This window comes from Vicia villosa, linkage group LG5 (genome assembly GCF_029867415.1).
Source record: "Vicia villosa cultivar HV-30 ecotype Madison, WI linkage group LG5, Vvil1.0, whole genome shotgun sequence".
Classification (NCBI taxonomy): Eukaryota; Viridiplantae; Streptophyta; class Magnoliopsida; order Fabales; family Fabaceae; genus Vicia; species Vicia villosa.
This window is the reverse complement of record NC_081184.1, coordinates 38,017,311-38,032,159: the sequence shown is the minus strand read 5'-3', so window position 1 is coordinate 38,032,159 and position 14,849 is coordinate 38,017,311. Positions and strand designations below refer to the sequence as shown.

Sequence of the window (14,849 nt, the reverse complement as noted above, 5' to 3'; positions counted from 1 at the left end):
TACAAGAAAAAGAAAGATCACATTTTAATTCCATTTTGAACATTTCAAGAACAATTGGTATTCAAATGCAATTACTTCTCACAAAAAGGTAGAATCTTCATTCAAAATTTCATTTGAAAAATTACAAGGAATTACAAGAATAAGTGTACAAGTAAGTGTACAAGCTGTTACAAAAATCATTCCTAAACCTAAACTTTAAAAAAGGGCCCTAAGTTGTTGCTGCTAAGCCCATTGTGGCTGCTGAAACTATGTCCAAAACCAGCCAAAGACCTTCTGTGTGCACCAAGCCAAAAGTTACTTGAAATTGGTCAAAACCAAAACCTGCAATAGAAAGAGCAAGAAACAGATGCCATATTAGAAAAGCTTGCAGCAAGATAACAAAGTTTGCATCAAAATGTAAGGAAAAGGGAAGCAGTAGCAACACAGAAGAAAGCATTGTTCAGAACTACCTAAATTTTAATCTTTGTTTAAACCTTTATTCCCTCCAATTCTTGGAGTCTGACCACTATAAATACTGATAAACCCTAGAACTGAGGGGGAATCGGCAGCCACCACAACCATAACAATAAACCTCTGCAGAAAATCACCCTCGAAACTCAATGAACCTTAACCACTCAAAACTCTGCCTATTTTCAATCACAAAACCACACCCTCATTCTCACTCACACCATAAACCTGTATATCTTCATGACCCGAAAACACTTGGCCAAAACCTCCATTCAAGAGCTTCCAACCTCACAAATCAGATACTATAAAATGAGAGCAAAGACAACAAGCAGAGAGGAATCGGCAGCCACAGAAAAACCTAATAGAAAAACTCTCAATCTAATATGCAGTCACCTTTCACAAAGCTCTGCCAAACCAATTCCTCATAACCTCATTCTCACCTTCATCACTCAAACTTTATACCTTCAAATCGAGTCTCACTCACCTCACAAAGCCTTCACGCATCGCAAATTCATCCGCACGATAACAAAAAACAGAAGCACACGGAAAGATTTACACAGAGATTCGATAACAACGAACATAAAGAGAACAAGCAGAGCCGTCGCATGAGTAGGATCGAAAAAGAGATTCGTAAGAGTTCGAAGAAGCATTACCTTATTCAGGTAGATTTTTCCGTGTCGTTCCTTGTGTATTCAATTTCTCGCCGCAAAATTTCATGTAATATGTAGTGATATCATAGTGAAACTGGGGTATTTGGGGTTTAACTTTGGGATAAGGGTTTTATTGTTGTGATTGAGGCTGCTGTGCTATTTGTTTGTTGTTGTTGTTGTTGTCTGTGCGAGAGTGAGAGATATCGCAGAGAGAAAGAAAGAGCATTGCTCTGTTTTGAGTAGAGGAGATACGAGTGAGAGGGATGAAGAGAATACTCTAGGTTTTTTTTAACCCGGTAGTATCAGAAGAGATTTCGGATCTGGCTTGGATCCAACCGACCCGGCCTATCTTTGTTTGTGTTCATGAGCTTTTCTTGAAAATTATACCCCGTACCCCAACGTTTATCCCAATACCCCTACAATTTTAAAAAAATTCTAATTTTATCCTTTTTTTTTACTTTTAACTTTTTTTTTCATTTTTACTGTTTGTACGGACGAATGAGGGTTGGAGACTGTGACGTTGCCTAAACCGGATATCCCAAAATGCAGAATTCCGATTAGTAAAATCCAAAACCGGACAACCCAGGGGTGGGTGTTCCGGTTCATTTTTTTTTCAATTTTCCTCAACCGGATATCCCAGGGGTGGGTGTTCCGGTTTGTTGTGTGTCTCAACCGGATATCCCCTTTGTGGGTATTCCGGTTCCCTTTTTTTAAATTTTTTTTCGTTTTTTTTTTTAATTTTTTTAATTATATATTAAACTAAATTAATTTTATATATTTAGGTGTGGATCCTCCTTTGAAGAAATGCGATGTAACTCAAACATCTGTGGATACAACTGATGTTTTTGTAACTGGTCAAAAATTTACTACAAGAGAAGAGGCGATAAGTTGGATTAAGGAGGTTGGAATCAGGAATAAAGTGACAGTTATAATAGCTTGTTCAGATATCAAAACAGGCAAGAGAGGAAGAAGTGATAAATTAGTATTTGGTTGTGATAGAGGTGGAAAATACAAAAAAAACAGATAGCGAAACCCAAAGTGCTAGTAAGAGATGTGGTTGTCCTTTCAAAATTAGGTCAACACCGTCGAAAGATGGTTCTGGATGGAAGATCGATGTAAAATGCGGAGTACACAACCACGGCTTACCTGATAGATTTGAAGGTCATGCTTTCGTAAGTCGACTAAATACAGATGATAAGCAACATATTGTTGATTTGACAAAACGCCATGTTCCACCGAGACACATATTATTATCATTGCAAGAGCGTGACCCGGAGAATGTCACTCGGATCACGCAAATATACAAACATAAGAGTAAGATACAAAAAGACATAAGGGGTCCTAGAACAGAAATGCAACAATTGCTCAAGTTGGTTGAAGAATCAGGTTATGTTTACTGGAGTAGGAAAAAGGATGAGTCAGAAGTTGTGAGAGATATTTTTTGGGCACATCCAGAATCAGTGAAGTTGTTGAGTATGTTTCCTATTGTATTGATTATGGACTGCACATACAAGACAAACAAGTACAGGCAACCGTTGTTTGAAATAGTTGGTATGACATTAACTAAATTAACATTTGCTGTTGCATTTGCCTATATGGAATCTGAGCAGACAGAGACTTTTTGTTGGGTATTGGATAAGTTGAAACAGTTGTTTATCAAGCAGGATAATTGTCCTCAAGTAATCTTGACTGATAGAGATCTTGCTTTAATGAAAGCCATTGAAACAGTATTTCCAAAGACAACTAATTTGCTTTGCCGATTTCACATCAACAAAAACGTGAAATCAAAGTGTAAGGAACATGTTGTGGATGATATGCGAGAAACAGTGGAGAAAATGTGGTTTGAACTGATAAAGGCTAGTGATGAGATGGAGTACCATCAACGGTTGAAACAACTTGAGGATGCATGTGTTGACTCCAAAGGTTTTATTGATTATGTGAATGACACATGGTTGACACCGCACAGACATCGATTTGTCGAAGCATGGATCAATCAAGTGTTACATTTGGGCAACACCACAACAAATAGGTATGTTTATGTGATTTTGTCGACATTGTTTCTTTATATTAATACTACAGATAATTAGTTGTTTTGTTTTATTTAAAGGGTGGAGTCTGCGCATTGGAAACTTAAGCAAATGTTAGAGAATAGCTTAGGTGATTTATGCAAATGTTGGGAGGCTATGAATGACAATATCAAGATACAAGTGGGCAACATTAGAGCTTCATTTCAGAAGAGTTTTTATGAAGTTGAGCATGCACATACTAGTCCTTTTTATTCAAATTTGCGTGGTTCGGTATCAAGAGTTGCATTGAGGCAGATAGCTGAAGAGTGGTTGAGGATTGACATGGTGGGTACCGATACGCAAAAGTGAGGATGTACTCATAGAAAAGTATATGGGTTACCATGTGCTTGTGAGTTAGGGAGATATACATTGAGCGGTGATGCGATACCAATTGAGGCTATTCATATTCATTGGAGGAAACTAAGTATGGAAGGAAATCAAGATATAGATGCAGATGATGGATCAGAAATAGACATGACAAATGCAATCGATGAAATTTGGAAAATGTGGAGGTCATTAGATGTTGTCGGAAAAAGAGCATTAAAAAGCAGAGTGTGTGAGATTGCTTATCCAACTACAACAAAGATGTGTCCACCGCCTGAAAAAATTAAAACCAAAGGAGGGGTTAAGAAAAAAGGTAAGAGACCTGTGGGATATGATGTTTATCGTGATCCTTCAGGATATGAGTATGTTGATCAAGCACATTCGAGTTCTCAAAAATCTTCAAAGAGGTTATATTCACAACTATCCCAAACCTCAAAAAATAGAGAATTTGATAAATACATTGTACAATTTCCAGATTACATCAGACCATTTATTGATGACATTGTTGATGTAAGAGATGATGGAAATTGTGGGTTTAGAGCCATTGCATCTTTGCATGGTTATGGCACAGATGGATGGTCAATGGTTCGTCGGGATTTGGAGAAAGAAATTATAGGTCCTAGAAGCAAGTTGTATGAGGATTTATTTGGTGAACGCCTTCCAACAGTGAGATCATCGTTGGTGATAGAAACTTTAGGACAACAACCACCAAATAAATGGATGACGTTACCTGAGTTAGGCTATGTAATAGCTAATCGGTATAACGTTGTTCTCGTCTCTTTAGGTCACCCTAGTTTGAGTTACTTTCCTATGACGAGTGCACATTCACCTAATGCATCCATTTACTGCATCGGATTTGTCAATGAAAATCATTGGGTTCAGGTAATTAGTAACACAATTTTGGTATATTCAATCACTATTTGACTTTTTCTGATATTTATTTTATGTGCAGGTAAACATGAATGAAGGATTCCCGTTTCCACCTGTCACAAATGAATGGAAGAAATATCGCACAAAAGATGCGACTTCTTGGATGGTAGGATTTGCCGGGCGGTTACAACATTGGCAACGGCTTATGCCTATACTGCCAAAATATGTCAGCTTAGATAGATTTTATGATATTACAACATTGGCATTATTTAGTTTGATTTTATGATATTAAAACATTGGTACTATTTAGTATGATTTTATGCTATTGGATTTTAATATGTTGACAAATGAATTATAAATAGTTAATCTCAAACTATAAGTCTTATAATAATACAGACGTCTACAAGTCTCATAACAATACATAAGTCTCAAACTAAAACATAAATATAAACATAAAATGTGACATCAATCAGACTCATTGTCATAAGTAATTGGACCTTCCCTAGGTAATGCTCCGCCCTGTGCAAGTCTGAGTGCTCTAAATATCTCCAAAAACTGTTCGTCTTCAGGAACAGCCTGATGACGCTGTAAGTAATGATGAAGCTCATGAGATATATATGATAATCCCGGTACATGAAGAAGACAAGAAACATCGTCTAGCGTGATGGTCATCTCGCCGAACGGCATATGAAATGACGATGTTTCAGGATGCCATCTCTCAACAAAAGCAGATAATAGATGCGTATCTACCCTGGCCAAACTAGTATGCTGCAAAGATGACAGGCCAGATGCAACTAACCAATTTTCCATCTGCCTTGGGAGCATTGTCGGAACCCATCCTATTAATTTGCTGCCATGTGCAGCAACCTTTAAGGTCGGCTTTGGTCGTCTCTCCTGAAAATAATTTGTAATATATGTTAATATATAAGTACATGTAATTTAAAAAACATTTAAGAAAATATTTACGTACCTCGCCCAACCATAAATGACATGCAACGTGGCTCTGATATCTAACCAATAAAGATGTATCAGTAGGTCCTCCGGGAAATGTCGGATGCTGCAGACCAACCTCAGGTGCAGCTCCCTGCTGTCCCTCGCCATCAGCCTCTCAACGTTGTCTTCCTCTTTGACACATTCCGTCGATCGCACCTCCTCTTCTTCGAACCACTAAAAATTAAAAAAAAATAGTTAACAATTAAATAAAATGTTATTAAAAATAAAATAGAATATTAAAAACAAAAAAAAACTAAAAACGAAAAAAAAAAATAGGAACCGGATACCCCAAGGGTGGGTTATCCGGCTGAGGGTAACAAGAACCGGAAACCCCATTGTTGGGTTATCCGGCTGAGGCAAAAAAGAACCGGAAACCCCATCATTGGGTTATCCGACTGGTAACGAAAAGAAACGAAAAGAACCGGAAACCCCATAGCTGGGTTATCCGGCTGAGAAAAAACTTTGGAAAAACTTACTGTTTGAAGGAAATATGAATCGGAACTGAAGAGGCTGGGATATCCGATTTTGGCTCAAAAAAATTCTCTCCTCTCCAACGCTACGTAACTGTAAGAATGAGAGAAAAAGTTAAAAATTTTGTAATTTTTACTATTTATACAAGGGTAAATTTGTCCGAAATTTTTTTTTGTAGGGGTATTGGGATAAACGTTGGGGTACGGGGTATAATTTTCGCTTTTCTTTCTTTTTTTTCTTGTCATGGGCCTTACCGCAAATTTCATTGTTCCTGGCCCACTTTTTGTTGATTTTTATGTCTCATGTTTTTTTTTGTAAATTAAATTATATAGTTTTAATTCATTAGGATATTAGATGTTCATAAAAATTACAAAAAAAACTATTCCTTTTCTTTTTTTAGGACATTATAAAAAAAAGGGGGACTTTGTTGAAAATTTAAATCTCTTCTTAGAATATTTTAGTTCTCCTTAGATGTATTTCTAAAATGACGCTTGTGATGCTCGTATGCTTGATCCCGTATTAAATTATTTCATTTCAAACAATTTCAATAAGTCTTGGTCCAATGCCAAGTCTTCTCAAATAACAATTTCTCGATCCAAGGTCGAGGTTCCTCTTTTCGAAATCTATTTTCTTAATAAAATCGAAGTGATCGAGTGACAAGAAGTGTACACCTCTTGAATACCTTTGATCCTTTGAATCAAACTTAAAAAATTCTTTCTTAATTAAATCGAAGTGATCGAGTGACAAGAAGTGCACACCTCTTGAATACCTCTGATCCTTCGAATCAAACTTAAAAAAAAAATTCTCTTAATTAAATCGAAGTGATCGAGTGACAAGAAGTGCACACCTCTTGAATACCTTTGATCCTTCGAATCAAACTTAAAAAAAAAAATTCTCTTAATTAAATCGAAGTGATCGAGTGACAAGAAGTGCACACCTCTTGAATACCTTTGATCCTTCGAATCAAACTTAAAAAATTCTTTCTTAATCAAATCGAAGTGATCGAGTGACAAGAAGTGCACACCTCTTGAATACCTTTGATCCTTCGAATCAAACTTAAAAAAATTCTTTCTTAATTAAATCGAAGTGATCGAGTGACAAGAAGTGCACACCTCTTGAATACCTTTGCTCCTTCATAAAACCAATCAACAAACTCGTAGTTTTTTTTTCGAACTACGATTTCTCTGACTTTCCCATTGCACGAGGGAATACGCAGGCACAAGATACAAACGTCTTGGCGAGCATAATAATAAAAATCTCTTCTTTTTCTTCACCATAAACTTAAATTTTTTTTCTTTTATCTTTTCTCGATTAATAAGCTAAAGAACGCAAACATCACGCAAACATTCATTCATAAAACTAACTAAATGAGTCCCATCGTGTACGATAGAGGTGAGGGGTTTTAATACCTTCCCCTTGCCTAACCGACTCCTGAACCCTAATTTGGCTGCGATGACCATTTTATCCATTTCTTTTCATTTGGGGGGTTTTATCGATATTTTCCCTTTCCTTCTTGGAATAAATAAAGTTCGGTGGCGACTCTGTTCTATTTCGAGTGTGTAAACACCTAGAGTATTTTTTAGCGCTACAGGAGCCATATCCAAGTTGTACTTATACTACTTTAGGAACGTGTTAGCAAGGTCATTCCAACTTCGGATATAGGATTTCTCCAACTGCATGTACCAATCAACAGACGCTTGGCTTAAGCTATCTTGGAAGAAGTGTATCATCAGCTTTTGATCGTAGGCATAGGCAACCATTTTTCGCACATACATGCGCAAGTGGTTCCTCGGACATGTGAGTCCTTTGTATTTCTCAAAGTCGGGAACCTTGAATTCGTGTGGGATAGTCAAGTCTGAGACTAAGCTCATTTCAAAGGTGTCCACGTCGAAAACATCGTATCCTTCTACCACCTTTAGTCTCTCCTCTAGCGCCTGGATCTGTTCATTATCCTTGGAGTCTTCCCTAGAGTTGGGAATAGACTGCTGCGTTTGAGGTGCTTGGTCTGTGTTGTCCACCTCTTGTACCCCGTATTGTAGATCCAGGTGATCGTCATCCTCAGGGATAAGGAATGCGAACTGTGCGGGATGTTCCTTTCGTCTGTGGAGTGGGGACAAATCCTTCTCGAGAGGTCTCTCCTTCTTCTCGGAATTGGATGGCTCTCCTAACAGACCGTGTCTGAAGTCTGTCCTTAGCAGGGCCGAAGCCTGGCATAAATCCTAGCAGCGTGTTTTCGTCGTTGGGAATTTCATTCTGAATAAGGGTTTCCCTAGACTGAACCTCTTTTGATTTTTCTTGTTTATCCAGGAGGTCCTTCATGAATCCTAGCATCTGGGCCATACCTCCTTTAACCTCTTCCACACTACCCTTTAGTTGATTCACCTCCTCACGAAAGGCGGCTTAATTCTGTTCTAGCTGATCCATTGATTTCTTTTGTTGAAATCTGGTTTGATAAGACGGTCGGGATGTTAGGTTATCCTTCCCAATGGTCTCTTGCTCTGGAGGTAAAAGAGAAATCTTCTTTCAATGTCATGGAAATGATATGCATGCCATGAATAATATGCTTTATTCGCGTTTACGTCTTATCCACATCTATTGCTTAAATATAATAAATCCTCTTTTCTTTTTTTTATTCCTTGTGGATAAGACATGATGCAAGAATGCACATGATGCATGCTGAATACAACAATTATATGATATAAAAATAAATAAAACATATAGTTGAACACATAAGCACATAAGCTCTAAGTTCATAGGTTCGACGTAACGGCTTAGGCAGCCTACCCTTCCAATGGGTATGTTCTAAAAAAGGGTCTCATGGGGCCGTTCGTAGCCTCCGAGACTTTTTGTCTCTTTGGAATTTAGAACAACTCATTTATCCATGAGGTTCGAATTTTAGGGGTAGGTTCCCAGAGAGATCAGCTAAATACCAAGTCCTGCCCTCAACAAAGTCAAGCCTCGTATCAGACATTTCCGGATATCTAACCCACTCTGGGTAGAATTATCAATAAGACTTGTAGGCGATGCGAGTCCCCTCTGGTCTTAGGGATAATTCCCACGCTTAGGTTTAACAACAGTTTTATATATATCCCAACAATGCAATAAGATAAATATTCACATATACGCAATTAGGCAAACATTTAGTCGAATTATTATAAATAATAAAGAAATCAAATAAAATAATGTAAGAAGGAAACCTAAACCTAAACCCCAAAACCCTAAAAAACCTTTAACCCTAAAACCAAAACCATAACCCTAAAAGATTAGCCAAATACCCTAAACCAAATATAGGAGCATAATAATTTACCAAATGTTCCCTAGCAGAGTCGCCAGCTATAGCAACCTGCCTTAAAAATTAAGATTTTTAGAGTCGCCACCTATTCTACCAGGGCGAATAGGAAACTCTATGCAGTTAAGAGATTCGAAGTAAGTTATTATATTCGGGTCAATGGAAGGTTTTAGGCACCCTTAACCCTTTCCTAAGGTTTCGTCTAAGGCAAAGGTTTGTGGTTAAAAATATTAAAGGTTTATAGCTAAGGAAATGAATAGGGTGAAAAGTGAGATTTTAAAACCTGATTGAAGTTTTGGGGAAGGGGACTCGCCTTGTTGCCAAGTGCCTACGTATCTCCTTATGGAGGATCAGAGTCTACGTAGTTCGGGGCAGGGTTATACGCCTTAGAATTGATTATGAATGTATGAAGGCATTTTGAATTGCCTTATCGAAGTTATGAAAATACGTAGTTTGAAGATGAAAGAGTGTTTTAAATTTGGCGTACAACCCTGATTTTAATTTGTTCTATTAATCGCAATGATCAATAGGTTTGATCACTATAATTAACAGATAAATAGGAATTGTTAACTATTCTAATCGATAGATTCGATTATCACTATTAGCAAATTGAATGTATTTTAAAATTAAATTATTAATTTATCGTTACCCCTCATAATCAATAGATTTGATTAAAAATAGTAACGAATTGATAGAAAAGAAAATGCTAATCATCGTAACCAATAGAATGGTTAAAACCTTTTAGCAAAAATAAACCCTATTTGAATTTAATTAATTAAACAATTAGATAATCGATTATTACCCATCGCAATCAATAAATTTAATCGAAATGAATAATAAATTAAATTTTAATGTTTATTATATTTTAATTTGATTAAAAAAATCAGATTATGAATATAAATAAAGATTAAAAAATTAATTATATAATTATAGTTAAATAATTAAAATAAAATAAGAATTAGAGAATTTGATTCAGTGTGGTTAAGCTGAAGGCTCATGTTATGGACATCAAACCTAGGGCGTTGGATTTAAAGGAATTGAGGATTCTATGGTCAGATCTGAGGGAGTATAGTGCGCCATAGGATTGTGTACGCACGGGATGACAAGAGAAATTTTTGTAAAAAAATATTGAAAGGGCCAGGGATCAAACCCTGGACCCTGGGATTACTAAACACGCGCCTCACCACTCCAACCAACTCACTTAGTCATTTACAGCATGGAAAACAAAAACAATATACAATCATTGCCAGCTAACCCAAAAACAGGCGCGCAAATTCAAATAGCCCAATGGTGTGGAGACACCTCATCGTCTTCCCCACAAAACTCACAAAACCCTGCAACTTTTAGCTACGGTTTTGCTAGGGACATTTTTCGTAGCAAGTTAGCCTGTTCACAACGAATATCACATACGCATAAATAAATATTTCGCGACCCCCCCCCCCAATCTTTTCGTCCAAGCCTTACGAACCTGAATATGCAATTAAATCCCTCCAATTTTACCCCTAGCGCAAAGCCCCAATTCTAAACTTATGAACCCTAGCTCGGCCAACAATGGTGATTCAAGTTTTAACCACATAAGCTTCAATTAATCAACCCAGAAACATTCACAACATCAAAACATAGCATAATATGCAATCAAAACACGTTGATATGGTATGAACCAAGCAATCGATCCCAAGTTTGAAGAGACTTACTGTGGCCTTAATGGAGGTTATTTGGGGGTGTTGATGCAGCGCAATGATCCTGACACCTTCAGAATCCTTCAAGGAACGTTTTGCAATCCTTAGATCTTCTTGCAACTGCTTAATTCTCCAAAACCGAATCTTGAATTTTGATGAGGTTTTGTGTTCTTGATTATGCTCTTCTCTGCCCAGATTTTCGTCCCCTAATCCTATGCCATGTATTCACTACTTATAGAGGAGTGAATTAGGTTAAAACAATAGTCCAAAAGTCCTTTGAATCCAATCTTGAAGATTTGTAAAGTTTGATTTATTAAACTTTCTATTTTTGATCAATCTTGCACCAATATTCTTCCAATCACTTATGCACGAAAATTGTATTGCAATATGGTATAAATGCTGATTGGAATTGGCCATTATTATTCCCATAATCAAATATTTGATTTTTCTTTGATTTATATAACTTTAACTCATTATTTAAATGAATAAAAATCATATAAAATCAAATAAAAATACTATAATTCGTGGAAAATGATTTTGATAGCTTGGATAAATTGTGGACCAAGATTAAACCTTAAAAAGTTAGGCCCATTTGTAAGAAACTCCAATTTAAACCCCTTTTATTTCACATTTTTCCTCCAAAATTGCCCAACTTTGACAAGGCATATCTCCCTCAATTTTTATGATATGGAAGAGTTATAGGACTTTTTGGAAACCTAAAAATGTCCTCTACAAGCCACTTTGGAACACATTTTTCACTTGAGGATTTTATCTTGACGATATGCCCTTTGACAAAAAACTGCTTTTGGTTGACTTTTGAAAAGGACCTATAATCTTTTGTACCATATCTCCCAAATGAAGCATTTATGGCCTTGGCATGTGAAAGACAAAGTTGTAGAGAATCAAATTTCCTTCAAATAGGTATGAGTGAGAAATTTATGATGTTCCATGTGAAAGTTATGTTTGGTCAAAGTACAGTTGACTTTTTAGACCAAAACCCTAATTTAGTAACTATACCCTTTGTTGATTTTGAAGCTTTCCCTTGATGAATCATGATCAACCTTTGATCAAATGATGAATGATACTTCATAATATTGTTGTTAATCAAAAATCAGGAGTTTTGACCATACTTTGACCATAGTTGACTTTTAGGTCAAACTAGTCGCCTGTGGATTATCTGAGCAGTTTAATGAGCTATCCTTGGAATTGAAGCTTTCCTTTTGACATGGAAATACCTTGAACCCTAATAAACCATATGAAATCCATTGGAGACCTTGACCCATCCATTTTCTTAGGAGAATGCCTTGAGTAAACCCTTGAGCCTTGAGTCATTGAAGATGAAATGAGGTGGACAAATTTTGAGGTATGACACATCTCGACACTCTAAATCCCCCAAGTATGCGTCACCAATTTGAGTAACCATTATATAGAAACCATAGACTTTAGTTTTTGAAGTAAACCTTATTAGTTTATCTAGCAGTCGACACCGTCTTAAACACAAACTATGCAAAGAGTCGATGAATATAAGTGTATGATCCACTTAATAAAAATTTTTGTATGCTTAACTGCCAATGGAAATGTACCAACTAAGTAATTTGATCCTCACACGATCATTTAACCCAACGGTTACAAATCTGAAATATTCAATAAACTCATTGTTGGTTGGTTCAGAAGATATCTAGTACTGAACTTGGTAGGAAGGACCATGGTTCGATTCCCCACAATCCACAATTGAGCGTTAAAGGAGTATACCACATAATTGTGCCAGAACTCATAACTTAAGGATCATAGTCACTAATCGGCTACTCTGCTATGTGCGTGTAAAGATAATGGGCTTAATGTGATTGCGCGCGAATGAAACGGGTAAAATAAAACGACAAGAATAAGGTTGAGCTATAATAGCATGATTCGGATTGGTATGCATACTGGGAGTTGTTTAGTGTCGCTACTGTAATCTTCTTGTTGAGATTTATCTCATAGGTTTCCAACAAAAATACTTCGTGGCTAAGTACAACCCGAACGATGTGGCGAACCTGCATTTAATTTTCATTATCCGCCTGTTTTAATCTGATTATTTGCTTGAGGACAAGCAAAGGTTCAAGTATAGGGGAGTTTGATAACACGAATTTATATCATATATTTAGCTTAAATTCCATAAATATTATTAGCATTTTCATTTAATTATATTGTTTTATTATGGTATTATGCGAGTATTTTCGATGTTTCAGGTATTATGTTCGTGTTGAAAACTATTTGTCAAAAGAAGAAGAAATAGAGAATAATCAATTTAAAATACAAGTAAAAGATGGAGGTGAAGCATTAGTAAAGGATGGAGGTGCAAAGAACAGCTGGCCCAGCCCAAAAGAGTGAGCACGTGGCTCACTCAAGGAAGAAGACGCCCGTCTTGGGCTTGAAATATGGAGAAAGACCAAGTAAAGGAGTGGAGACGTCCGTTTCCCACTCCCCTTGCCACATAACGTGACCCACTCAAGAGGAGACGTCCGTCTCCTAGATTATAGTCACTTGAGACGCACGTCTCAAGTCCCTTTTCAACCAATGACTCTTTTCTGTTCACGTGGACGCGCGCTTTAAGGAGAAAAAGGAGGAACGTGAAAGACTGAAAGTGGAGAGTACTTTGCAAACCTATTCCTATAAATACCAGAGGCAAAGTACTTGAAAATGGTCCGAATTTCTGCAACGAAACTCTGCCAATTTTTTCTGATTACATTATTTTCTTCGCAATTTAATTCCCCGTTATTATTTTCTCACAACAATTTCTACACCGGAAATTGTTGTGGACTTTCAATAAATCTAACCTTACGTTAGATTTAGTTTTTTTTCTATTCCTTGCTTTACTATTTTACGCCGAATAATTTTCTGAAGAACGATCCAACCGATATGTGGTGGAAGTTCAAGTACTCGAAGATTTCAAGTTTAATTAATTCAGATTTTATTATTCAGGTTTCTATTTACTGCTTTAATTATTATTGCATGATATATTGTATGCCTACTAATATTCCTATTATTATGAACCGAACCAATTTATGCATGTTTAACCGTATCAATATGTCTGGCTAATTTAATTGAGATATCGGTATGTAGAGTAAGTTAACCGTAGGGATCCGAAATAAGTTGGCTTAAATATGTTTTGTTAAATATCACTTGTTTCTGGTTTTATATCTAATTTAATTTGCTAAAGTTCTAAAATCAACAGAGCGAGAGTTTGAGACTTTAGGACTGATAAAGGTTAAAATCAATAGAGCGAGAGTTTGAGATCTTTAACTGGATAGTAGACATAGAACATTAGTTTTAAGGATGGCGAAAGCGTATTAAAACTAATTAGAATTTATTTATTTTCAAAAAGTGTTTTTAAACCCGACGCGGGACAGCGAGAGCGTACGTTAGGAAATACTAGCATGATCCGAGTCAACAGAGCGAGAGTTTGAGACTAGGAGATTTAAGTATGTAACGTCTTCATGAAGCGAGCATTTTATTAAATATGATGTTTTCAGAAAGCTTTTCTAAATCTAATGGGAAGGCGGAGCGTACATTACGAGTTAGGATAGTAGTCTAAATCAACAGAGCAAGAGTTTGAGAGGAGCCCTTTTAAACGACATAGTTAATAGAGATTTTTAATTAAATAAGAACCATAGCCAATGGACATTCGAATCACCTAAGTTAGACAAAATACATACTGATATGCGTTTATTATTATATCCTTAGAATTAATATTTTAATTTTCCCGTTAGAAACAACCCAAGTATTAGTAGCCTTAGCTTTACATAGTAACCTTAGATAATGGTAGATCGATTCATAGTCCCTGTGGATTCGATATCTTTTAAAACTATACGACACGACTGTGCACTTGCACTTATCAGATTTATAGACACGTAAAGTCACAATCACTAAGTCACAAAAGAATGCAACTGAGGCCGGTAGCTCGAATCCTCCACCTAGAGCTTTTGATGAGTTACGGTTCAGAAGTGCAAACCACCAAGATCGTATGCCCATGTTGGAGAAGAAGAAGATTCTTGCTAAAAGGAAGTTTGTCATTGACATG

The 14,849-nt window shown here is 36.5% G+C and overlaps 1 protein-coding gene across 1 annotated transcript; it reads left to right on the top strand.

Annotated features, from left to right (window-relative positions):
• The first annotated feature begins 3,589 nt into the window (after positions 1 to 3,589).
• On the top strand, positions 3,590 to 4,643 carry LOC131604528 (uncharacterized). Its single transcript, XM_058876960.1, has 2 exons — positions 3,590 to 4,369; positions 4,440 to 4,643. Exons 1-2 carry the CDS (start codon positions 3,590 to 3,592, stop codon positions 4,641 to 4,643), a joined length of 984 nt encoding a protein of 327 aa, XP_058732943.1.
• The last annotated feature ends 10,206 nt before the right edge of the window (positions 4,644 to 14,849 follow it).

Excerpts from the sequence above, each read along its gene's own strand:
- LOC131604528 (XM_058876960.1), top strand. The coding sequence starts at position 3,590 with ATGGAAGGAAATCAAGATATAGATGCAGATGATGGATCAGAAATAGAC. Across the intron at positions 4,370-4,439 it reads ATGAAAATCATTGGGTTCAG|GTAAACATGAATGAAGGATT; the intron begins GTAATTAGTAAC and ends TTTTATGTGCAG.